General features: G+C 55.2%; 2 protein-coding genes across 2 annotated transcripts; one reads left to right on the top strand and one right to left on the bottom strand.

Moving 5' to 3' along the window:
- The first annotated feature begins 1,519 nt into the window (after positions 1–1,519).
- Positions 1,520–4,107, top strand: METTL7B (methyltransferase like 7B). Its single transcript, XM_039216896.1, has 2 exons — positions 1,520–2,069; positions 3,186–4,107. Exons 1-2 carry the CDS (start codon positions 1,572–1,574, stop codon positions 3,420–3,422), a joined length of 735 nt encoding a protein of 244 aa, XP_039072827.1. The 5' UTR covers positions 1,520–1,571; the 3' UTR covers positions 3,423–4,107.
- Positions 4,102–23,754, bottom strand: ITGA7 (integrin subunit alpha 7). Its single transcript, XM_039216895.1, has 25 exons — positions 23,534–23,754; positions 19,245–19,372; positions 19,064–19,143; positions 17,668–17,923; positions 16,649–16,768; positions 15,611–15,818; positions 15,275–15,468; positions 14,823–14,911; positions 14,582–14,709; positions 14,376–14,471; positions 14,158–14,219; positions 13,842–14,011; positions 13,266–13,415; positions 12,473–12,588; positions 11,721–11,913; positions 11,559–11,639; positions 11,373–11,452; positions 11,159–11,233; positions 10,915–11,017; positions 10,200–10,376; positions 9,889–10,020; positions 7,569–7,682; positions 7,246–7,344; positions 7,033–7,158; positions 4,102–4,794 (listed from the first exon to the last, which is right to left on the bottom strand). Exons 1-25 carry the CDS (start codon positions 23,737–23,739, stop codon positions 4,564–4,566), a joined length of 3,414 nt encoding a protein of 1,137 aa, XP_039072826.1. The 5' UTR covers positions 23,740–23,754; the 3' UTR covers positions 4,102–4,563.
- Positions 23,755–25,154: the final 1,400 nt, after the last annotated feature.

The following is a 25,154-nucleotide window of genomic DNA, read 5'->3' as shown; positions in this document are numbered from 1 at the left end:
CGTGGGTTGCCACTTCCGTTGTGAGCTCACACTCCTACTGTGGAGAGAATCGCTGCCTCCTTTACAGTGGCAACAAGAAGCCAAGCCCAGAGAAGAATGTGTCATGCTGTGGGGTCACAGAACCTCTCTCCTGAGCACAGCACAGGGGCTGCTCCTGGCTCTGGCAGCTCTGTGTGGGAAAAGACAGTTTCCTGAAATAGCTCATCTCTGTCTGCCTCAGGAGTTGTCCCCAGACCTTTTTTCTAAGGCTCCTACAGGCCAGGGCAGATCCGCTGAGGGGTTCAACTGGAGGACAGAGGCAGTGGACTTTGAGAGAGTGGCCCTCTCAACCAGGGACTTTTTTAAAACTCAATCCTCCTCCAGAGTCCACCAGGGGCCCTGGGAAATGTTCCTCACGAGATTTTAGAGTATTGTCATTTCCTCTTGTTTAATTCTGAGCTATACAAAATTTCCTTTGGCCTCTGTGCAATTGGTGTGCAGCCATTAGGACTGCCTGTGGGGAGCCTTCCCCCAAGATTTTGAGGGAGGCTTGGCCCAAAAGAGAAGCCACCACTAATAATTTGGGGACTTTCTGCTAAGATGACTGTGACCCCAAAATCTGGGCTCTGAGGCTCCCCTGCCTTAGTGGCCGCCTGGTACCGAAGCCTCAGGAGTACTGTCCTAGGCTGTGAGGACAGCTAGCACCACCTGCCTCCCATCTTCCCCCACTCTCCTTAGATCACACAAATGTGGAAACAGGAGGAGACCTCAGAAACTGTGTAAGGCCCACCCAATCCCTCTCTATCTCCCCATTTTACAGATGAGAAATTGGAGCCCAGCAAGTAAAAAGACTTGCCCAAAGAAACAGCAAGTTCTAATGGCAGAACTAATTCTGGGACCTAGGCTTCCTGACTCTTCTTCTCCACTCTGCCTTGTTCTCCCTTCTCTTCTTCTATTGCCAGGGCATTGCAGTCTCGGATGTGATAATAAACACCAGTCAGTTGAGAAAACACTTTCTTTCTGACCTGCAGCCTCCCTGCTTCTTCTGACCAATCCAGCCTTACCCTGAATACCCCGTGTTTGGCTTCTATCTGGGGCAAAGGCATGTTACAGTTTACAGAGCCCTGGGGGTGTGCCAGGAGAACCCAACCAGAGCTTCCAGCTTGCATAACCTGGACAGATCTTGGGGACAGAATGAGGCCAGCACATGCCCATGAGTCAGCTCTGTCCCAGCACTTGGCCCCCATGGAGCCATGACCTGAGACACATCCCTCTCTGCCCTTCCCACTCCTCTCTGATATGATCAGCACTTCCCACCTTCCACTGACAGAGCACCCCAGACCACAGGACACCAGCACCACCTGTTCTTCCACCCCACATAAAACTTGTTGAAGAGCGTGTGGGGCTGTAAGACCTGAGCCCTCGGAGGGATTACATACACCCTCCCCGTCCTGGCAAAGAAAAAAACTTGACAAGAAGGACACAGGGAGCAAAGTCCTGTCACAGGGGGAGGAGAGACTCCTGTCTGCAGTGGCTGGAAAGAGAGAAAAGGCCAGCGCCCCAGCGGAAACACCACTCAGAGCTGGTCTGTCATGGATGCCCTGGTTCGACTCCTGCAGCTGCTGGTGCTGCTCCTGACCCTGCCCCTCCACCTGATGGCCCTGCTGGGCTGCTGGCAGCCCCTGTGCAAAAGCTACTTCCCCTTCCTAATGGCTGTGCTGACTGCCAAGAGCAACCGGAAGATGGAGAGTAAGAAGCGGGAGCTCTTCGGCCAGATGAAGAAGCTTATAGGAGGCTCCGGGGAGGTGGCCTTGCTGGAGCTGGGCTGCGGCACTGGTGCCAACTTCCAGTTCTACCCAGCTGGCTGCCGGGTCACCTGCCTGGACCCAAACCCCAACATGGAGAAGTTGCTGACGAAGAGCATGGCTGAGAACAGGCATCTCCAATATGAACAGTTTGTGGTGGCTTCCGGAGAGGACATGAAACAACTGGCTGACAGCTCCATGGACGTGGTGGTCTGCACCCTGGTGCTGTGCTCCGTGCAGAGTCCTAAGAAGGTCCTGCAGGAGGTCCAGAGAGTGCTGCGGCCGGTAAGCAGGAGGGGGAGGGAATGGCGTGGGGCAGGCAAGCGCAGACTGGCCACTCCAGGACGGAGAACCTGCTGTACCAGCACATGAGACACCCATCCCCCCCCACCCCCCATCTGCTGGTGAAGAGCAAATATGACGAGGGCCTCGATAGGGCAGAATTGGGTGCTGTGGAAGCACAGGGGAGAGTCACCTTAAGCGGTGGTTGTTTGGGAGGTGGGGGGCGGGGGGGGGGAAGGTGGGAAGAGAGAAGGACACCTAAGGAAGTGAGGTTTACATCGAGATCTGAGGAATTAAGTGGGATGTGGAGGAGTGAAGAAAATAAAAGAGTGTTCTAGGTAGAGACATTTGGGGAAATAGAGTCTATAAGATTTTGAACTGGGTGTGGAAAGGAGTTTGGGATGGTTTCCAGGTTTCCAGTGACTGGTGGAGGGAGGGAGAGAGGGAGGGAAGAAGGAAGTGTCATTTGCTGAAATGGGAGGAAATTATTTGGGACTTGTTAGGTCTGGCTGAGACAGCCAGGCAGAAAAGCCACAGAGGCAGTTAGAAGTCCAGATCTGGAAGTCAGAAAAAGGTGTAGCCTGAAGATAGAGATTTGGATGTCACCACCAGCTTATAGCTGGTAAATTCAAAGCATAGGAGTACATGAGATCACCTAGAGAGGGTTCAAGAAGGAGACAAGAGCCAAAGGAACACCAGCATTAGTCAGGAGTCAGGTGCAGGGTTTCCCTGGGATGTTGGCCAAAGGATGAGGTTGAGTGTAACGTCTGAGTTTCAGAAGCGAGCATCTCTGTACACATTGAGATCTCTGCTCTTGTCTCTCCATCTCACCATCTATCTGCCCTTGGCTAGGCTGTCCCTGTGGCCATCTTTTCAAGATCTCTCACCAGTCATCCCCACTGGGAGGATCTTTACATGCACTTTTGAGTGGGAGGGTGGGAGCCAGAGTCCACAGAAAAAGTCGGGAGCAGAACAATTCCCTTCATACACTTGCAGACCAGCAACCCCTGCTTCACCAAGAGGCTTGACCAGGCTTGGTCAGCGAGGTGGGGGTGAGGTGAGAGGAAGGGTGCGGAATGGAGCAAATAAGTGACACTGACTCTCTCTCTTCTCTCCCAGGGAGGAGTGTTCTTTTTCTGGGAGCATGTGGCTGAGCCCCGTGAAAGCTGGGCCTTCCTGTGGCAGCAAGTTTTAGAGCCCACCTGGAAACACATTGGGGATGGCTGCTGCCTCACCAGAGAGACCTGGAAGGATCTGGAGAGTGCCCAGTTCTCTGAACTCCAAATGGAACAACAACCCCCTCCTTTCAAGTGGTTACCAGTCGGGCCCCACATCATGGGAAAGGCTATAAAATAACCCTTCCCCAAGCCCTGCCTCCAGCCAGAGCAATCCCACCTACTGGCTAAGTCTGTCTTCCCCTGAGAGAAATCTAGGCAAAGAAGCCATTCCTCTCCCCCTCACACACACCGTCTTCCTCCTTCCCTCCACCTCTGCCAGGGGTCTAACTTCAATTCTTCCTTCCAAAGTGAAAAAGCTCTGGGGCGCCAGACTGACTGGGTCAATAGAGCACATGACTTTTAATCTCAGGGTCATGAGTTCAAGCTCCACATTGGGTGTGGAGCCTACTTTCAAAACGATGAACAAACAAAGTGGAAGAGCTCCATTCCCACCCAGACCACAGAGAAGAAAGTGATATGTCCTTTCTTAGACTGGGTCTCGCAATTTTTGCCCACCCACTCCTGGGGCAGTTCCCTGTCCTTTTCCCTTGTTCCCATAGTAAAGCGCCCCCTCCTCTTCATCTAAGAACACATGCCCGTGCCTCCAGGAACTGGTCACAAAAGACATGATACATGCACCCCCACCGGCCTCCCAACCCTCCCTCCCACTACCAGTTTTGTGCAGAGCTGGGGTCTGGGGCTGGGGTGGGGGGTGCGGAGAGAAGCGGTCTTCTCCTGGAGACCCTGGACAAGGGGGAGCAGGACTCAGCAAAGAATTCAGAGGTTTTGTCCTCAAATATTGTTTAATAAATAGATAAAATCCACTAGATTGATGCAGCAAACTAAGGTCAGAGGGGAGGGGAAACTAGGGAGAGAAGAACCCCTGAGTCAGCAACACAACCTCCTCCCCAACCCTCTGGGCTTAAGGCACTTTCAAGGGGACAGGTCCTTGGGGTCCTATTAAACTGGGTGAATGGGAGAGGGAGAGATTAGGGTCCCTTCTCCCACTTTTGCGTCAGGACCTCACTGCCCTTCTCCCCCTACCCCACAACCCCATTCCTGATCTGCCCTCACCTCACAGTGTTCTAAGGGGAAGTGTGTTCTAAGGGGAAGTTTTGGGAGGTGTTCCTTGTAGGGGGGAGACATCTATGCCCCTGAGGAAACAGATCCTGTCACATCCTGATGGGACTCCAGCAACCCACTCTACCCTCTTCATCCCAAGGAGCCATGTCTGGGAAAAGGGTGGAGGGGACCCACAGGCCGGGCTGGGACGGAGGAAACTAGGCGGTGCCTGACACGGGATGCCCCTCCAAGCCTGGCTCAGGGTGCCCATCAGCAGCCAGGATGGGGTGTGCATCGGGGCCCTCCCGCCGGGGGCTGCCCCAGTTGTTCCTCAGGATGGTGCCCGTCTTCTCCTCTTTGAACTGCTGTCGGTCTTCCCGGGGGATCTTCACTGCGTGGTACTGGGGCACGGTGGCTTCAGGGTACCGTGCCCGCTTGAAGAATCCCATCTGTAAGGACAGCAGGCCCAATGTGAGGAGCGTGCGGGGCTGAGGTCCCTGGAGCAGATGCCCAGCACAGCACAGCGCCTTGTCTCCACCATCACTGGGACAGAAAGTACCAACTGCAGCTGAAAGGGGCTGTGTTGGACAGCACCCAGTGCAGTGCGCGACCCCTGCAGGTGAGACCATCAGTGTGGGGTCCCCAGGTCGTCACTCACAGCAAGAGAAAGACCAGGAGGGGCTAAGGGTGCAAGACCAAGGTCATCTCCCTTGGCTCCTGGAAGAAGGAGTTGCAGATGGAACATCAGGACCACTGACCCAACCCAAGCTTCTTTTTTTTTTTTTTTCAAATGTTTTATTTATTTATTTCTAGGAGAGAGAGAGACAGCATGAGCAGGGGAGGGTCAGAGAGAGAGGGAGTGACAGACTCTGAAACAGGCTCCAGGCTCTGAGCTGGCAGTCAGCACAGAGCCCGACGCGGGGCTCGAACCCACGAACCGCGAGATCATGACCTGAGCGAAAGTCGGACGCCCAACCGACTAAGCCACCCGGGCGCCCCCCAACCCAAGCTTCTTAAGAGACCCAATAGCACACCCCAGGACATAAATGCGATCTGAGGCAAAACATGGCTTCCTAGACCCCTGCTTGCTCAGAATGACTCCTCTGGAGCCTCAGATGCACACAGCCTGTGTACTCAAACACCATCTTCCTCAGGGCAGGGGCCCCTCATCCATGACTATGGTGGCCTAGCCCTTTCCTACAACAAGAACATGCTGGCCCTTATGCACCAGAGTGGGAATGGGCCCCCTTGCACACTCACACTCAGGACTGCCTGAGATGCCTACATGCTCCAGCTGCACCACATGTCCTTGCACATTTGTCTCTGCACACCCGTGCCTACAGAAAAGCCATGCATGCACCTTCCTGCACTCCCACATGCTCATACTCTGTGAGCCCACCCACCCCTCTGTGCATGCCTCGGGCTATGTATACTCACCCTTATAATTTCACCCTTAGGATAACCTCCCGTTCCCATTCCTAGAATTCACACCACCTTCATGCAAGCTTAGTTCTTCACCCTGCACATTCCTGGTCCCCTGAATGCTGGGGGCTCTACTCACAGTTACACACATACACACCCACGCACACGCACGCACACACACACACACACACATGCACACACACAATTACCCCACAGTCCCTGGGCCCCCAGCTTCCACGGCTGAGGGCTGCACAGCCAGACGGGCCCGGTGATAGTTGGTGGGAAAAGATGAGCTCTGGCTGCTCCGATGGAAGAAGCCACACTGGGATGTCAAGGGAGGAGGGGAGCAAAAGAGTAGTGGATGGGAAGACTCAGGAAGGACGGAGGCCCTTATCTCTGCTCTGTCCCTCTTCCCTGAAAGCAGGGAACAGGGATTCTGGGAGCCAATTTCATGAAAGTATCGATCTCCCCTATGACCAGCCAAGCTCCCAACAGTTTGGATGCTAATCCAGAGGCCTGGTCCATTAACAACTCACATTTGCCCAACAATGTGCTTGGTCTGCAACTGGTCCAGGGAAGACTGCAGCCAGTCCTCCATGGGGCCCCAAGGACATGCATGGTTCCCCATAGCCCAGTTGTGGCATGTGGTTCAGGGTCTGACCACTCGTGGTGGATGTGATTCCGTGTACTAACACGTGCATGGGAGTGCTTTTACGTGGAACCCCAGACACAAATGTGACTCTGTCTATACTATGCATGAAGCCAGTTCCAGGTAGAGCCTGGTACATGGAGGCTCTGAACTCAGTCCTGGTAAGTGTCCACCCGTTGTGCCTTCTGTGTCACAGTTTCCTTCCCGGCCCTACCCGCCAGGCTCCAGTGAGATCCGGCCACACTTCCCTGCCTCCATGACTTTGCCTCCCATGGTCCCACCCACCTCATCCTCCACCCCACCTTCTTCTAAGCCACCTGCTCTCAATACCTCTCACCTCTGAACTCCCCACTGCACTGCCTTGCCTTAGTGCCTTCTGCCTTGTCCTCAACTACAAGGCTCATCTCTTCCACTAGACTGACTATCAAATCCTTGAGGACAAGATCTGCATCTGATTTCTCTCTGAAACATCCAGAGCCTGACAGTCCCTGAGACAGACAAGTGTTGAGCGCAGACTGGCTGAATAAATGAGAGCGTGGGTGGGAAGGAGAACCACAGCATGAAAGGCCACCTGCCCAGCAGGGAAGCCCCCCGGCCCCACCTCCCCGAGCCTCACCTTCCACATGAGCAGCACCAGCAGTGCCAGCACCAGCAGCCCGGCCAGTACGGCCAGGAGGATGACCCACCAGGGGACTCCTTCTGCCACCACAGCCACAGGGTCCAGGTAAACCATCACTGGGATCTGGGGAATGAGGGATTAAGGGAATAAGGGCTGGCACAAGGGAAAGAAGAGCTTCCTTACCCCAACCTCCCCAGGCCTGCGGCTCACCACTGTGGAGGCATCTCTGAGCAGCAAGTTCTTGATAGAGGACTTCACAGTGATGTTTGCTCGGACAATCACTTCCAGGGACTTCACAGCTGAGTACTCCTGCAGGGAAGGACAGCCTCCTCCTAACTGCCCCATGCCCCCTCTTTCCCACCCTCCCCCAGCTCCTGATTTTGTAAATGGAATGATCCCCAACACAGAGGATATTTCTGTCTGTCTTGGGTTAAGAGCATGCTGCATTTCGGGAGAAGGCAGAAGTAGTTGTGAGTCCCAGAGGGGCTGCTGGGGAAGAAGACGCCAGCCCAGCACCCCCACAGGGCTCTTACCTCCAAGAAGGTACTGTTCCAGAGGCGGCCCCAGACGTGCAGCACGGCAGCTCGGTCAAAGCTATACAGAGGGCAGCTGAACACCACACAGTTGGCAGTGCCCCGGACACAGTCCTAGGGACAAGGACAGGCAGGGCTCTGAGCCTATGAAGGGCCCAACACCCTCACATATGTGGTCACACAGACATAGAGTCTGCCCAGAGCCTTCACTCCATCCCTCCATGAGCTCCCACACCTTGGACCCCCTTGTTCCTCACTCTCCCATTTTCCTTACCTGACGTCAAACTCACCTCCTCCAGGAAGTCTTCCCAAACTAACCCCATGGTCCAAAAGAGCAGCCCACCCCAAATCTGGCCTATCTGGCCTTGAAATACGTAGAGAGCAGGGGGGGGGGCGGGTCTCTTACTTGACAATAGAGAGTGGCTTCCCCAATGAATGTTTATGTTATATAACAATGGGGCTCCCTTTACTGAGCACCTCTTGCCTGCAAGGTACTTATTAAAGCTTCACAACTGTCCTGCAAGGTGCATATTATTATCATCCCCATTTTCCAAACTAGGAAATTAAAGTTCAAAGAGGCCAGGTGCAGGGCTCCTGGCTGGCTCAGTCAGTGGAGCATGCAATTCTTGATCCCAGGGTTGTGAGTTCGAGCCTCACATTGAGCGTGGAGATTACTTAAAAATAAAATCTTAAAAAAAAAAAAGGCCAGGTGACCTGCCTCAAGTCACACAGCTAGCAAAGCTGGTAAGTAGTGGAACAGATATTTGAACCCAGGTCCGTGGTGGGCAAAGCCACACGCCTACGCGAAGCCCAAACCCAAAGAATGAGCTACTGGGGGAATAGGGGACTTAAGCCCTGCTCCTTTCAGGTCTGACCTAATTTGGTCCAATCCCACTTGATGATCCAGTTGCCTAAAATCTGTGTTACATTCACCACACTTCATATACAGGATAATGGCTTTGAGGGCATTCGAATTCTTTGAATGGTCTTTTACTTTGCCACTTTTGAGCAATTCAAGAATCCTTGGTCAATTTGTCTAAAAGCAATTTTAAGGGGTTTTTTTTTGTAGTTTATTTCTTTATTTTGAAAGAGGGAAGAGAGAGATTGAGAGAGACAGAGACAGAGAGAGAGAAGGGCAGAGAAAAAGAAAGAGTAAGAAAGAATCCCAAGGAGGCCTGATGTGGGGCTCGAACCCGTGAATCGTAAGATCATGACCTGAGCCAAAACCAATGACATTTAATCAACTGAGCCACCCAGGCGCCCCTCTCTAAAAGCAATTTTAGGGGTGCCTAGGTGGCTCAGTTGGTTGAGTTGTCTGACTTCAGCTCAGGTCATGATCTCACAGTCCGTGGGTTCAAGCCCCGCATCGGGCTCTGTGCTGACAGCTAGCTCAGAGCCTGGAGCCTGCTTCAGATTTCTGCATCTCCCTCTCTCTCTGACCCTCCCCTGCTCATGCTATCTCTCTCTCTCTCTCTCTCTCTCAGAAATAAACAAAACATTAAAAAATATTAAAAGCAATTTTAGGCAAAAGAATAAATTTCAAAGTTCTTATTAGAAAGGGAGGCCTTTCTGGGAAATCGGTCACATGGAAAAGGCAGGAAAGCACATGTAACAGGGAGCCTGCTATTATGCAGATTTGTACTACCCCCATGTGCCTTCATCTTGCCTCCTGCCATGCTCCTGGCATGCTCTGGGGGAGAGGGGAGGCTGAGGGCCCCCACAAGAGACGGGGTATAACAGTGGAGCTCCCTCCCAAGCAGATGACACCAGAGCTGACCCAACTGTTTAACATTCCCTTGCACATGGTCTCTTTGACTCCTTCTACTGCCCACCCTTCCATAGCTGGGATTCACCTCCTTGCAACCAGGCCATATACCACCACCACCCCTCAGTCTGCACACTCTCCACACTCTCAGTCTCCGCACTGCACACTGCACAGTCTCCACACTCTCGCTGCCAGCACCATCCTACAAGGCTCGAGCACAGCGCATGTGCTCATCGGCTCAATACATCCACTTAAAGAGCAAAACGATGTAAAACAAGGAATTGATTGTGCGGCTAACTGGCTGTAGGTCAAGTGCCCTGCTCTGGAGTGAGTACTTGGCGGCCACAAGGGGACCTGTAATATCAGCAGCTGCTTCACAGTTGTGACATAAACTGTCTTGTCAACTCTGTCCAAGTGTCTGGCCATCACACCTTTCAACAGGCCAGCCTCCCGGACACCCACCCCCCTAAAGCTCCACGTCCCCCAACGTCCCCTATCACAGCTCCAACACCCCAGCCCTTCATTCCGACCGGACCATGCTTGCCCTGCCCTCACCAGGGTGATGTTTCTCTTCTTCTCGGCAGAGGACACCGGCCACCAGGATGTGCTGGGCTCTGGCTGCTCCGGACGCTCCTGCGGCTCTGGCTGCTCCAGCTCCCGTCGCCTCCTATCCCTGCTGTCCACGTCCTGGATGCAGGGAGTGAGGGCAGTGAGCATCCCTCCCAGCGGCAGTCCCGAGATGGCCTCTCCTCCCCCACTGCCTTCCTCCTGCCTCCCCCAGCCTCCCAGCCCCACGACATCCTCCCCAAAGTCTAACCCCCCACCACCCAGTTTCAGTGGCCCTGACCACCCTGCCTAAGCCTCACCAGTTGGAGGATGTTGGGCCTCGGGGAACAGAGCCCCTTCTGCCCAGGCCCTCGCCCGCCCTCCAGCTCCACCCGCATGGGGTACAGCAGCCACTTCCCGTTGGCAATCTCATGGGGCCACATGATGTTGAGGAAGGCAGAGCCCAGGGTGTTAAGCGATTGGCCTTGGTTGGAGACCTGTGGGCACAAATGAGTGTGAAGGGTAGGAGCTTGGTTTCTGAGCAGGCCAAATCTGCAGAGATAGAGGAGACAAGGGCTAGGGGAAGGCCTTAAAAAGCAGAGCTTCAACAAAGATTCAGGATCCTAGACCCCACCAGGCACCATTTGCTGCCAAATTTTCGCCCCAAAACCAGGAAGACCTGGACATGTCACTGCAAGGGTGGAGAGGCCCCAGCTGAGCAAGGGCAGAGTTCTAAGGAGAGACACCAGCCCTCCCCCACTGTCCCCATCCCCCAGCTAAGGACCCTGGCAGAAAAGCTCCCCTGAACCCTAACGGCCTACCCAGACCAGCAGGTGAGATGTCCAAAAATGACGAGGAAATGATCAACAGAGGCCCCAGCACAAACACCTGCCCACAACCAAGGTCCAGGAGCAAGGGGAGGCCCTGAACTTGCTGGACCATCATGTTGCCATAGGGTAGAAGAACCACAGCCCGTGAGACATGTGTCAGCCTCTCTAGGTGCCAAAAAAGGACAGGCTTTCCCAGGACACTCACCGTGACCTCATACTTGACCTTGCTGCCTATATCTCGCTCAGACTGCATGGCGCTCTCGCCCCGTACCACACCAGAGAAGAAGAGCTGCTGGGGAATGGCCACCCTGGTACAGAAGGGTCAAAATGGGGTCTGAGGAAGCCTGGGGCCTGGTTGCTTGGAGGATCAGTGGGCAGAGCCCAGGCCAGGGCTTGGGAGTAGCAATGCCCACCCCTCCAGCGGATGTGCCCATCTGGACGGAGCTTACCCCGTGATGGACAGCGGTAGCTCAATGAAGACACGTGCTCGGACAGAGACTGGATGAAGCTCCTGCTCACTGATCCTGGTATATGGGCAGGAGCAGGCATGGGCAGAGGGCACAGGTACCACCCCAAGGGCTCAGATGAAGACAGCAGAGCCCCATCCAGGTGGACAACCAAGCTGCCCCCACCCTCACCACACCCTGGCCCCACCAGGCTTACGTGGCCAACAGAAGCTCTACTTCCAGCTCTGTGGTCTCAATAGTGATCCCTGAGGTGCTAAGGATGAGGTAGAAGGTGACCTAGGCCAAGAGTGGAGAGAGAATAGGGTCAGGGAAGGCCAGGGGCGGGAGAAGGGGTCTGGGCTTAGACAGGCTCTCCAACAGAGATAAAGGCTGACATGCCCACCTGGGCACCTCTCTTCATGGGGTTCCCCAGCTCACACTCGACATGGGAGGCATTCTCATTGGACAGGCAGAGCGGCTTCTCCTGCACGGGGGAGAGAAGGAGAGGTCAGTTTGGTTTATTGGAGCCCTCGAGACCCCACCCTACCCTGATGCAGGTCCTCACCGCAGGGTCCAGGGCTCGGACTCCTGAGTAGTGCAGAGAGGCGGGGAGGGTGACCAGAAGCTGGGCTTCATGAGCATCATCCCCATCAGCCTGGGGGTGGGCTGGATCCGAGGGCAGGTTGGTGACCGTCAGCTCCAGGCCAATGACTGGCTGCCCACTCAGGGCAAACAGGGCTGTTGTCCCATCTGTATCCCTGGAGGTCAGATCACATTCACTTTAAATCTGAACACCTCCCTCTGCCTCTCCCACTCCTGCCTCCTCCTCGTGCAGTGCCTGCTGTCTGCCTCGACCCCGAGTCTCTCCTTCCACCAGCTCCCTCACACTGCCCTCCACACCAGCCCAAACCTCAGGTCTTCCCACACTCCAGAGAATCAGACTAGGAGTCAGGAGACCTCCCTTCTGGTCTGAGCTCCCTTACATACCCAGCTGGGGCGAGTGACTTAACCTCTCTAGGCCTCGTTCTCTATCTATAAAGGGACTAATAATAATTCCTACCTCACTGGGTTGCAAAGACTAAACACTGAGCTGTATGTAAAATGTGTACTATCACATACATTCATATACATATATTATCATATATTGTGAAGGTTTGCTATTCTTTGCCAGGACAGCTCCTATGGCCCATCACTGACCCTCATCGTCTGAATTATCACAGGTCCTCCCCAGCCTCAGCCTGGCCCTCCTGAGGAAGCTTCCTTCTCTCCCTTGAATTCTCGCCTTCCTGCCCTGCCTGATCCCTCGCTCCTTCTCACATGGGCAGAGGCTGGAACTCCGTGTCGCCAACCCGAGCACAGAAGCGAGCATGGACCAGCTGCAGATTGCTCTGACAGATCTTGTCTTCACCACAGCCTTGCTTCAGGAAGTGGATCTAAGGAGAGATATGAGGAGAGACTCACTCATAGGTGTGAGGCAGGGCACAAATGTGTCACTAAGACATACAGTGCGGTAAAGTATCACATGATTAAGCAACCTGGGTTCAGACCTCAGGTCTGCTGCTTACTAGCTGTGTGATACTGAGCTGGTCACTAAACCACCCTGTGCTATGTCCTTTTCAGTAAAACAAGCATGTGATGAGGCCGAGGTAGAGGCCAGTGGGTAAGTCCACAGCAAGGCCACATTTCCCTAGCCTCCCTTCTATGTAACTGAGTTTCAGACTTAGAACATGAAGGGAAGCGAAGAGCATCACTTCCGAACTAGCCAGGAAAGCCATACAGGGAGCTTCATGTTCCCCCTTCCAGGTGACAGGGATGAAAGCCACCTAAGGAGCTTGGAGGCCACATCTGAAGATGGCAGATCCCTATCAGCCCAGGCCCCTGAATGAATGCATGGGAAGGAGGAGCAGTGTCCCCTCTGACTAGGAACACATGATCACTTGGACCATTTTCCATCCAAGGGTCTACTTGTCACAGCACCTTGAGATATGAGGAACTGCTGGGGTAGCACATAAAAGAGCGTTGTAAGCTACGAATGCATGTCACTGGGAGGGACAATGATCACGGCTTCTCTAAGCCCCTTCTCCTGAGCTAAAGCAAACCCATGGCTCACCTCTGCCCGCTGGGTGCTGGGCTGGTGGGCATTGAGGATGGGAGCCACTGGGGGCAGTCCCTGGCCAGGAGCCTGTCGCCGGAGCCGTGGGGTCTGGAGACTATAGGAGAGGGTCACCACAATGGCCCGAAGCTTGTCTTTGACATTCTCCTGTGAAGGGGAAAGATGGACAAGGATACAATCCTCAGGCCCCAACCAAATCTAAGAGAGATTCTGAAACCTGGTGAGAAGACTGGGGAAATGAAGGAGAAAGGTGGAGACCAGGGCAAAGGGGAGGGAAAGCGACTGGGATGGAAGAGGGAGGAGCCCAGCATCTAGGGCTTTGAGGACCATGTGTGACAAGGAATACTCTGCCATCTCCATCTCCAGAGAGGACAGAACATATACTCTGGACATAGAAGGCAGAAGACACAAGTAGGCAACAGGCAAGGAGGAGGTCAGCCTCTAAGGGAGGCTTCCCAAAAGTTGAGATGGAAAAATGAGGTGTAAGCATGTTTGGGAAGAAGCTAAAAGGAGTCAACAAAAAAAGATCATGCAATGACAATGACTCTCGGAGGCCAAGGGGTCGGTGTCCACCTGTAGCTGGAACATGGTGTCTCCACAGACTCGGTCATGCTGGTGCTTCAGCCACACGGTGCCTGAGGCCTGGTGCTTGGGGTCATCAGGGCCACGGCTCAGGAAGGTCACACGGGGGACCTGGCCCCGGAGCCTTCGGTCTGTGTCCCCATCTAACACATAGTCCAGGGCTATTGCGTGTGGGGAGAGGAGGGGAGCCAGTGAGCTGGGGAACTGCTCTATTCCGACCCTATCTCTGCGATGCCTTTCTCTCCACCTCAGAGTGACCCACCCAGAAACCCAAAGGGGTGGGAAATGGGAGGGGAACCTCACTCACCCACAATAGGGCTGTAGCTGCTGGGGGTTGCAATGTAGCTGAAACAGACCCGCAGGTCCACACTGTGGGGGCAAAGGTAGCTCCTGAGCCAGGCACGACCGATGGGCCAAGGCCTCACTCCTCTCCCAGCCGCAGCCCCCAGCCCCACACTGGGCAGAGGAAGAAAGGGGGGAAAGGGACACTGAAGTCTCCCTGCCTCCCCTTGGATCCCACCTCACCAGACTGAGTGGCCAGCAGCACAGTTAGGCTGTTCTAGGTCAATGGCTCGGGGAGCAATGAAGACCTCATGGGATACATGAAGGACGGGTCTGGCCCTGAGGAATGGGGAGTCAAAAGCACAAGAAACATGAGATGAGGAGGCAGGGAAAGAGAGGAACTGGCCCCAAGGAAGGAGGGGCAAAGGCAGAGAAGGGGGGCTGCTCACCTGAAGAGCACAGCAGTGTCAGCTAGGGAGCCAACCAGTAGGTCTGGGTAATGATTCCCATCCACATCCAGGCCACCCGACAGCGAGTAGCCGAAGCTCTTTATGCCCACGGCCTCACCCTCCAGCACCTACAGGACAAGACCATCAGCTCCCCCAGCCCGCCCCCTGCCCTCTGCTGTTGTGCCCCCTTAGTTCCCCCATACCCATGACCCCCACACGTCATCCCAACGACCCCCCTCACCTGGGAAGGTTTGATGACAACCCCCAGGCTGCTCCCATGGTAGATAAAGACTTTCCCATCCCCATCAAAGGGGGCCCCCACAGCGATATCTGTGGGTGTGGGAGAAAGGGAATCAAACTGGGGCAGGGCAGGAAGGTGGGGTCCAGGCCCCAACTTTCCCTCAGTCACTCAGTTCCATATAATATATTTTCTATTTTATTGAGAGGCTACTAAGTCCCAGGCACCTTACACACATCATCTTTAAGCCACTTAGCTACTCTCTGCAGATATGACTATCAAAAAGGTTACTTGCCCAATATCACGAAGCTGGTAAAATGGTAAAGCTCAGATGTAAGCCCAGGTTGCTTCTCTCCCAGAGCCCTCAGAAGGCCTCTCCCTTGACCTCTGAGGCACTTCCCCATCCCTGCTCCTGCCCCCTCCTTCCCCCGAGGCTTTCCAGTTCCCAATCACACCTGCAAAGCCATCTTGGTTGAGGTCCCCTAAGACAGCCAGGCTGATCCCGAACATGGAGTCAGGAGAGCCACAGAGCCGGAGAGGGGAGACCCCAGCCCAGTGACCCCCCTGGTTCATGTACACATACACGGCACCCCCCAGCTCTTCTTGGCGCTCAAAGAAGTAGGGGGCACCCACTACCAGGTCTGACCAGCTATGGAGAGAGGGAAACAGTCAGTGTGGCTCCCTCCCCAGCCAGGGGAGTCAGACAGATGCCAGAGGCCCCTAAGGCCTCCTAGACCCAGCCTCCCCACCACCCCCGCCCCCCGGCTGCACTCCCCTGTGCCCACTCTTACCCATCATTGTTCAGATCGGCCACAGCCAGCGAGTAGCCAAAGCCGGAGGTCAGGCGCTCCCCAGACAGCATAACTTCGGGCACCAGGCGACTGGCGCTGTCTTTGCGCAGAATGACCACAGCACCCTTATGGTTGGCACGGGGGGCCCCTGCCACAAAGCTCAGCTCCTCTGCACGCACCAGACCCTTCCCCGAGTCGATGGAGAAACCTGGGTGGGGCGGCTTACCAGTGAGCACCCCCGAAAGACTTGGACCAGGGTGTGTCCAAGCTCCCCCCACTTTGCCCCCTCCTCACAAGTCTGGAGCCAAAAGGTAGAGGTGCCCTCCAAGTTATCAGCACCACAGCCACCGGACTGCTCTGCCTGCCCCTCCAGAACCTTGGAAGCCCTCCCACACCCACAGGCTGGAGTTTGGCACAAGAAGTGCAATGAGGTCAGCCTTGGGGACTGGGGAGGAAAGAGAAAGGCAATGACTAGGAAGGCGAGCCAGCTGGGCAGGAGCTGGGCAGGGCACCATGCAAGAAGGAACGTCTTCCCTCTGCACACCCAGAAGGCCCCAGTTCCATCCAATGCACCTTCTTGGCCCCCACTCCCAATATGCCGGCAGGGAGAAGAAAGGCAGCTGGGCGCCAAGGGGAAGTGGGAAAGAACTTGGTTCACCCAAACATCTCCCAGGCCTCGTTTCCTCCCCCTCTGCAGAGGGATGCAGATGAGACAAGGAGAGGGACTTATCAACAAGGCTAGGCCTTTCTCTGGCATGTGCCCGCAGCCCATCCTTCAGAGAAAGTCCCACTAAAGCTCCACCCTCCTTCTTCCCCAGTACAGTCTCAGCCCACCTGGTTCTTCCTCCATGGAGACCCCTGTTCACAGCCCCCTAGGCCATCCCCCGGGGGGCATCTTCTCAGGCCTGGTCACTGGGCCCAGCTCTTCTCTGAAATGTGGGCCCAACATGGATTTCCCCAGGTATATGTTGGTGAGGGCAGGGCAGGAGAGGAGGGGAGGCCAGGCCAAGCCCCCAGGGCCCAGGGGAGCTTACAAACCTAAGTAGCTATTCAGGGCCAAGTCTCCGGCTGGTCCTGGGAGCCGGTCAGCGGGGTCCAAAGTTTTATACACCAGCTGGTCAGGGTCTGAGCTATCAATGTTGGTCACAAAGAGCAACCCTGCGGGGGGGCGGGGGGGGGGGAGACACCGGGGAAGGGACATCGAGAGGAGGGGCCACAGAGTGGGGAGACAGAGCCAGACGTGAAGGCAAGAAGGAGATACAAGAGGAAGAGGTGGAGAAAGAATATGAGACAAAGAGGCCAGAGAGAGAAGAATCAGAGACTGAAAGACAGAGAGAGACAGGTGAAAGCCAGAGACAAAGACAGAGACAGAAGGATGGGAGCATGGAGAGGGAGAACAAGAGAGAGGAGCAGAGGGTTAGAGCAGCTCTGGGCCAGGGTGGGGTCCCTACCAAAGTAGCTGTTGGCAGGGACCGGGATGAGGCGGGGGTCCTGCTCCTTCTCACCCCCCGCCTCGTAGGGCCCGTCGTCCAGGTGCGCCAGGTCCGCTGAGCCCTGCGCACAGAGCTCCACCCTGGCGGTGCCTGCAAGGACAGACCCGTTAGTGCTCCGGGGCAGGGAGCCAGGAGCACCTCTCAGGCCAGATGCCCGTCAGGCACACAGGGAAGCCCCCGGTCTCCCGTGCAGCCCTGTCTCCACCCCTTCCCCAGCCCAAGCTTCCTGGCCCCACAGGCTTGCTGTCCCACTCACCGAGTGTCACCTCGGCCAGCGGCAACATGCGGACAACAGAAATGGGGATGATGAGGTTGGGGAGCGAGCGGGCGCAGCTGTGCACGTGGGGGTCATGCCAGCGTGGTGAAGAACACTCGGCCATTCGAAGGAGACGTGACACCCCCACTCGTGTGTGTGCAGGCATGATGGGAGTGGAAGGTGTGCCAGTGCCCAGGGCTACGTGGTGGTGAATGTGTGGCATGCTCAGCCATGTGCTGCCCCCAATCCCATCTCTGAGGTAAGAGGACATTTCGGTTCCCTTCTCCCCTCCCCAAGGAGTGACTCACCCTTCCAGTTATAGGTTCCTGGGGCCCCAAAGAGGAGGTAGTGGCTGTCAGGGGAGAAGGCGGCAGCTGTGCCCTGCTGGCAGAACCCAAACTGTTCATGCCCTTGGGGGCGCCCCTCACAGAACTTCCACTCCCCACCATCCAACTCATCGCGGACGGCCAGGTCTTGGCTTAGCACAAAACAGCGACCGATCACATCCCTGGTCTCCAGGATCTGGTCTACTCGCTGCCGTGCCTCGTACCGGTGTGCACAGGTCTGTGGGAGGAAGGGATGCTGGGTCATCCCACTGTGCGGGCCAGTGACCCCCTAGAGCCACGCGGCCCACATGCAGACGTTTGGCGGGCACGGTTTCGTGAGCACATACTCACGCACACAGACACACACATCACGTGAGCACCGCCACCCAGCCCAGTGTTGGGCAATAGATATATAACTATCCCCCCACACCCACTCACTTGTCCCGGCGGGAAGAAGCCTTATTCCACATTCTGCCCGGACACCACAGGTACCACTAAGCCAGCACACGGCATCCTGCCTCCTGACCTTGCTGTATGGCCCTGTCCCCAACACGCCAAGCTGGTCCTGTTTCTGCAATTTTTTAAGTGCCACCACTTTGTCCGTGAAAAACTTCCTCCCCTCTCCACTCCTGACACATTGTTTATTCTTGAAAGGCTGCCTGAAATCTCCACCACCTGCAGGAGTCTTTTCTCTCCACTCTCCTTTGGATTTTTCACACGGTGGGGACCTTCCCGCTCACTTAACGTTAACCATATTCTGCCCCACAGCGACTCATATTATAACTTGTGTTTCTGCATGTCAGTGATGATACAGAGAGAAACACACACAGAAAAAGAGAGAATGAGCGTCTCTATAACTAGGCAGTAGGCTCTCTGTGCCATGGACCAGGCTTTTCCTTGTCACTACCTTTCCTCTCTCAGTAGCTAGCACAACACCCGATGTTGAAAAGCCTCAGTAGGAGTGTGACAAATGGATAGATGGATGGATGGTTAGATGGCTTTAAATCATAAGGACAGGGACCAGGGGTGACTGGGTGGCTCAGTCAGTTGAGCGTCCAACTCTTGATTTTGGCTCAAATCATGATCCCAGGGTCGTGGGATTGAGCCCTGAGTTGGCCTACTTAAGATTCTCTCTCTCTCCCTCTGTCCCTCCCCCTGCTCACGCTCGCTCACTCTCTAAAAATAAAAATAAAATAAAATAAAAATATGGAGAGGGGCTATGTCTTATACCTTTTTGCTACCTCCCTGAGGTCCTGGAAATCAGGCCATCATACCACACGCCAACCTGTGTTCTATAAACACACCTGTGCACCTGCACACACCATATACACACTCACACACCCCACCCTTGCATACAGTCACAAGGAGTGGTACTCACGACAATCTTGCCCCCAGGCCCCTGGCTCCGAACACTGACTCCCAACCACTGGTTCTCCTTGCTCTCTTTCTGCACATCAGCTGGAGGCACAACACTGGGAATGAGGAGAGGGAAGAGGAGGCCAAGTCCTCTCCTCCCCTGCATGCACTGCACCCCCTCCCTACCCCTACGGGGCCCACACCTCCACGGTCGATGTCAACTCTGTAGCAGTCAGTCTCTTCCAGGCTCAGGGGACAAGCGAAGAGGCCCCCGGTGCGATTCGCCTGCTGCCCAGGCAGAGCCAGCGCCTGCGGAGCCCCCACCAGCAGCCTGCACGATGGGACAGGAGCAGGCGTTAGAGACAGAGTGCTGGGCCCCACCAGGGCTGCCCAGGCCCGACCCCTCAGAACCAAGTTGAGTGTGAAGAACTAAGGAATGGGGCCAGAAGTCAGTTTCCCCGAGTCTGGCGAGGGCAAATTATTTCACTTGGTGATGCAATCATCACATTACACACTCACATACTATCTGGATGAGGGGCCATGTGCACTGTAGATACACGCATGTGCGCATGCGCCAGACAAAGCAGCCTTGCCAGTTCTGCTCATTTGAAAGAACCGCCTGTTCCCAGCACCTGTTCCTGACCAGGCCCTTCCCTACTCACTTCCTGGCCACATCCCCAAGCTCTACCCTCCTCCCCAAACCCAGTCCAGTTGGAACCCTCCCAGAAATGCCAAGAATGCTGAGAGCAAACGTAACAGGGGCCCAGACTGGCACCACGAGGTGGTCCCGGGTCCCACTTCAGGGGCCAAGCAAGAGGCTAGATATGGGCCTGTCCCCCCATCCTTCATCTGGAACCCACCGAAGACCCCTCCCCACCCCCAGCAACCCTGCCAGCCCCAGATTCCATCAGTCACTCCCGCTGGCATGGAGGTAGGGACAAGTTCCTCATCTGTCTCCCATCCTGCCCCCATTTTCTGCTCCTATCCTGAATCCCCTTCCCCCTTGTTCCTTCTCCTCCCCACATCCAGGGTTTTCCCCATTCCTCCCACCCTCCCTGCCCCCACCCTGTCCTCTCCTACCTCCCCCTCAGACACTTTCCCAGCTACAACTTTCTTGGCAGGACAATTTTCCATGATCACAGCCAAGCCTTTTTCCCCAGGGGAGGCCTGTGCTGGGAATGAAGGCTGCCTGGGTCCCCTGGGGCTGAACCCCAGGCCAGGAGTGAAGGAAGGGTAAGGTGAGGTGACTGGCACCCAGCTGACTACAGGGATCTCTCTTCACAGAAGGAGAGACGCAAAAGTGGAAGCAGGGAAACCTCAAGTCCTCTCTCCTACACTCTTCCTCCATCTCCCTTGCTGGGGATGAGGCCCAAAGTGGTGTCGGGCAATATTGCAGACAGGCATCTATGGGGCACTGTGCCAGTCCCGAGGGGGGAGGAGAGGGCACAGAGCCACACTCCCTTCCCACAGCTCTAGTCTCTTAGCAGCTGTCATCCTGCGTCAGAGCCAGTGTCCAGAGCACGGAGGGGGCAGGGAGTGGCAAAAAAGACAGCATGCATTCGGCGTTCATCAAGAGCCATGTACTGAGAACTTAGCATCTGCCAAGCCTTGGGTCAGGCACTGGTGAGACAAGGAAGTAGTATTTCTTCAGCACCTACTATGGGCCAGGCCCTAGGCTAGATGGCAGGGATATGGGGAACGAACATTTGTCACTCCCTACCTAGGCTGCAAACATCAGGTTGGGCAAGTTACGTGCGTTCTCTCTTTTAAGTGTTACAGCAATCCTATGTGAGGGTTCTTTTCTCGTCTTTCAGATGAGGAAACTCACTCACATACATTAAGTAGGATGCTGGAATTCATATCCACATCTGCCTAACTCCAAAGCCCATGCCTTTTCCACCATAGCCAATGATGAGCCATCTCCAGAATACTGACACCATTCCAGAGAAAGAACTGGAGGGAGGGGAGAGAAGGGTACCATTGCAGAAAAGGAAACAACATGGCCAGCCTCCTGACAAGTCCACAGTACCCATCCCCACCCTGCCTCATCGCCAAACTCAGAGATGGCCATCTACTGGAGGACCGGGGCTACCTTACTCATCTCTGTGCCTGCCCCATAGGAGGCATCTGGATGCCTTTGTTGAACCCATACATTGTGTAGACTCAGAGAGACACCCAGTGCCTCAGCTGGTATGCTCAGTGTTCACATCTCTCCTAGAGGTCTAAGTAGGGAGGAGGGTGGGGGGAAGAGGTCCATATGGAGGAAAGAAGCCCGTGTGCATACATACGGCCAGCCGCACCCTCAGTGGAGAACAGACCAGCCCACCCAACCTAGGACAAGAGTTCCCACACACAGCCTCTCTAGTCCCTTCACCTCTGTCCCAGCCACACACTCTTCTGGCTTCACCCCACGGTCCCCAGACACCCCAGGTCTCTGGACAGAACAGCAGCCACAACTGTACCCACTGCGAACAAAAGCAAGAACACCTTGGCAGCTGGGGGTGGAGGGATTCCCCGGGAGCCTGGCCATGTGAAAGCAAAGGAGTATAGCCCACTACCACCACACCTCTCAACCGTGCACACACTCCAGGGCTCCGACCCAAGGCCTGTCCTCTCTGACTCTCTCAAACTGGGTGGCCCTCTGGGGAGGGCGCTCGGCCTAAAGGCTGACTCAACCAGGGTGATCTGGCCAAGCCTTTGGATCCAGGTTTGCAGTAAGGCCCTAAAGCTATTCTCTGGCTCCGTGGATCATGATACAGGAATAACAGTACTAACACTTTCATAGCACTCCCTGTGGGCCTCGCGCTATTCTAAGGGTTTTATATATACTAAGAACTCTTAATCCCCACAATGACTCTATCTGGTCGTCCTACTGTTTAACTCCATTTTATAGCTGAAAGATATAAATGAGGCTGAAACCACAAAGCAAAGAAGGTTAGACTTCAAAGTCTCATCCAGGGGCAAGACTGAAAAGGCATCACAACAGGTGAGGCCTTTCAATCAGTGGGTGCTGGTGATGGCCAACTGCAACTCAAAAGCTAGAGACTGAGCAAGGGACCTGGTCTCTCACATGCCACCGGCAGCAGAGCACCCCTTGCTGGAACCACAGCAAGGTTAGGCAGTCAGGCTCCTCTGGGAATGCCCCCAGTTTGGCTCTGGGAGACAGCGTCAGGGGCCACCTTCAGAGAGGAGGGGGAAATGACAAGAGACCAAGCTATTAAAAATAACCTAGAATTTGCCTGGAAATAGCTCAGAGAGTTCAGCATGTCCTAAAAAGGCCTCCAGTCCTGGAACTCTGGTGGATGGGGGAAGAAGGGAGGGAGAGAGACAAGATGAGGTAAGACGCAGATAGAAGGCTGAAGAAGAGATGAAGTCAGTTGCTTTCTATCTCTCCCAAAGCGTGGGGGACCACTGACCACGCTCCCTGATGAGAGGGATAATGGAAGAAGATTAGAGCTAGCCCCTCTTTCCCAAGAGGGGAAAGAGAAATGAGCTCCTGTCCCTACCCTGTGCCCCCAAGCAAATAGTATCAGGGAGAAGACAATCCCAGTGGACGGCATTGATCCCAGTAATGGACACTTAGTGTGGCTTAGGCGCTGGCCTAGGAAAGAAAGGCCCCCTGGCAGGAGGGGGTGGGAAGCTTTCTTCCCTTTGTCTCTCTTTTTAAAATCATACATGTAGCTGGAGCCAATAGGATAGGAAGCATGACAGGCATAGGCCCCACACGTATGTGTCCAAATCCCATGAGTCCTGAACTGAATAGGAAATAACCAGAATTGTCCTCTGCCCTTGACTCCTCCCTGCTCTCCCCTACTGCTGAGATTCCTAGACCTGGAAATTTCCTGAGGAGGAGGAAGGGGAGCACCAGCCTGGCCAGCATCCTTCCTGGATCTCTGTCACTGCCGATGCTGCGGCTACAACTTTTGGATGCTCTGTTTTCTGCTCCATCATCAAACCACCCAGTACAGGTTGTACAGGTTGCCATTCCCTCCCACGTCCTCTCAACCTTCTCTTTTGTTGAGCCACAGAAATAAGTGGCAGGTCTCCCCTGATCCCAGTGTCCTGCTCTCTTCATTCCATCCCACGGCAATGTTCTCACTGGAACTTACGTCTGGAGTCTACCCTCCATCCCTCCCTGGGTGTCTTCAGCCTCTCTGTCCTTTCCCTCTCCTACTCTAAGCAGAGACAAGTCCTTCTTCCTGGGGGAATGCAGCTCTCTGAAGAAGGGGAGTCACAGTCCTGGGACTGGAGCAAGGATGCAAGTTGGGGGGAAACAAAAGGAGACGGTTCCCTGCCAAGACAAGAACCCCTCTCTCCAACTCATCCCCAAAGCAAGACCCCGGGTCTCGGAGCCTGAGGGTACGCCTCCAGACCCCAGACTGAGGAGGCAAGGTGGAAGTGTGGGGTATCTGTGGGCAGCCTGAGTCGTCGTGGGGGTTGGGGGAAATCTGTGGCTCGGGCACGGGGATTCTGGGCGGGTGTGGTGACTCACCAACTCTGGGGTCGGGGATGCAGCTGCCGGTGCAGAGCCACAGAGAAGCCGAAGAAGCTACCCGGGTCGCCCTCCTTGCGCAGGGCGCCCATCACGTCCAGATTGAAGGCGACAGCCCCGGGGCAAAGCAGTCCGGCCAGCAGGGAGCCAAGAAGGTAACAAATCCCGGGGGGGCCCCGAGGACCACGGCTCGTAGTCCCCGCCATGCGGCGAACCTTGCGCGCGCTTCCCACGAGCGCAAGAAAACTCGCTTGCGCCCCAAGCTCCAGGTCTCCCACGGCAGGTCTCTGGTCTCGAGTCTCGCAGATCTTTCAGGGGTCTCTCAATCTCTCTCCTTGCCCCCCTCTCCCGCCGCTCCGCCTCCCCAGCACCCGCTAGGACAACTGCAGCGGCCGCAGCCCAAGGGTGAGCTGGGGCTCCCGCCTCCGCTCCCAGGGGCGCCGCCCCGCGCCCGGGCCCCGCCCTCGACCCCGCCCCTCGCTCCCGCGGCAGGTGGAGGCTTCGCTGCGTCGCAAAGGGATGCCCGGGCCAGCGACTCCGGGTAGGAGTGGGCCTGGCTCGGTGGGATCCCCACCCCAGCTTCGGCACCGCCCCCGCCTGCGCGCTCCTGCCCTTCCCCCCGCTCCAGGCCAAGCTCGCGAGTGGTGGGGGCGGCGCCTGGGAATGAGGAGGGAGAGAGAAGTACGGATAGAAAGGGATCGAAAAAGAGAAAGGAGGGTAAGAGATGAGAAGTGCGTGACGCAGTCTAAGAGAGATGCAGGCAGAGAAATGAAAGGGGAGGGTCCTGTGTGGTCCTTTGGTGCTCCCTTCTCTCCAAGGTCAAGTAGAGCGTCTCGCTGCATTTTGAATCACACCACTTCACACCCCATGCCATCCCACCCGCCAGAAACCGCCGGCAGTGACAACGGCTACGCTGGCCACGACGTCAGCATTCAGGGAGACTGAGGAAAAGACAGAAGCAAGAGGAGAGAGAAACTCAGCAGGCTTGGAGAGGAGAGCAAAAGAGGCAGGTAGAAAGAAAACAGAGAAAACAGACGGAGAAAGAAGGACAAAAGTTTGATTAATAAAGAATGGGGGCGCCTGGCTGACTCTGTCCATACAGCATGAGACTCTTGATCTCCCAGTCTGAGTTTGAGCCCCACCTTGGGCATAGAGATTACTAAAAATTAAAAATAATAATAATAAAATAAACACAAAAACAGAAACACCCACAAGGAATGGAATGGAGGAAAGAAAATTACTGAGGCTGATACAGGAAGAGGAAATTAAGCAGCAAAAAGGGAGTGGGGGTCAAAGAAGGGAAAAGATGAAAAAGACTGGACCCAAGAGACAGAGGGATGGAAAGGATGTCTTCATTGGAGAGGGCAGACTTCCAAGCTGTTCCAGGCAGGATCTGGGTGGGGCTTCGCAAGGATCTCCACAGGGAATGGCAAGCCTGTCCCTTTTCCTCTTCCTTTCCCCCAGGCTGAGACAGAAGCAAAGGGAGGGGGGACATTTTCCAACCCTCTGCTATTTATAACTCCAATCCAGAAATGGAGCCAGGAGGAGAGATAGGAAATAATTTGGCACAACTGGAACCTAGCTTGTTCCCACCTCCCCTTCTCATTGGGTGTTGGTCTTG

The sequence above is a fragment of the Hyaena hyaena genome, unplaced genomic scaffold (assembly GCF_003009895.1).
Source record: "Hyaena hyaena isolate Hyena2069 unplaced genomic scaffold, ASM300989v1 scaffold_655, whole genome shotgun sequence".
Taxonomy (NCBI): domain Eukaryota; kingdom Metazoa; phylum Chordata; class Mammalia; order Carnivora; family Hyaenidae; genus Hyaena; species Hyaena hyaena.
Note: the sequence above shows the minus strand (reverse complement) of the source record. Positions and strands in the feature narration are given on the sequence as shown.

What these genes read in the sequence shown, in the direction of transcription:
- ITGA7 (XM_039216895.1), bottom strand. Translation starts at nt 23,739, where the DNA reads ATGGCGGGGACTACGAGCCGTGGTCCTCGGGGCCCCCCCGGGATTTGT. An exon ending in AGGAACCTATAACTGGAAGG is followed by an intron (nt 16,769 to 17,667) that starts GTGAGTCACTCC and finishes GCCCCCCCGCAG; the next exon opens with GGTTGCTCTTTGTGACCAAC. An exon ending in GGCCCTGAATAGCTACTTAG is followed by an intron (nt 15,819 to 16,648) that starts GTTTGTAAGCTC and finishes CGCCCCACCCAG; the next exon opens with GTTTCTCCATCGACTCGGGG.
- METTL7B (XM_039216896.1), top strand. Translation starts at nt 1,572, where the DNA reads ATGGATGCCCTGGTTCGACTCCTGCAGCTGCTGGTGCTGCTCCTGACC. An exon ending in TCCAGAGAGTGCTGCGGCCG is followed by an intron (nt 2,070 to 3,185) that starts GTAAGCAGGAGG and finishes CTTCTCTCCCAG; the next exon opens with GGAGGAGTGTTCTTTTTCTG.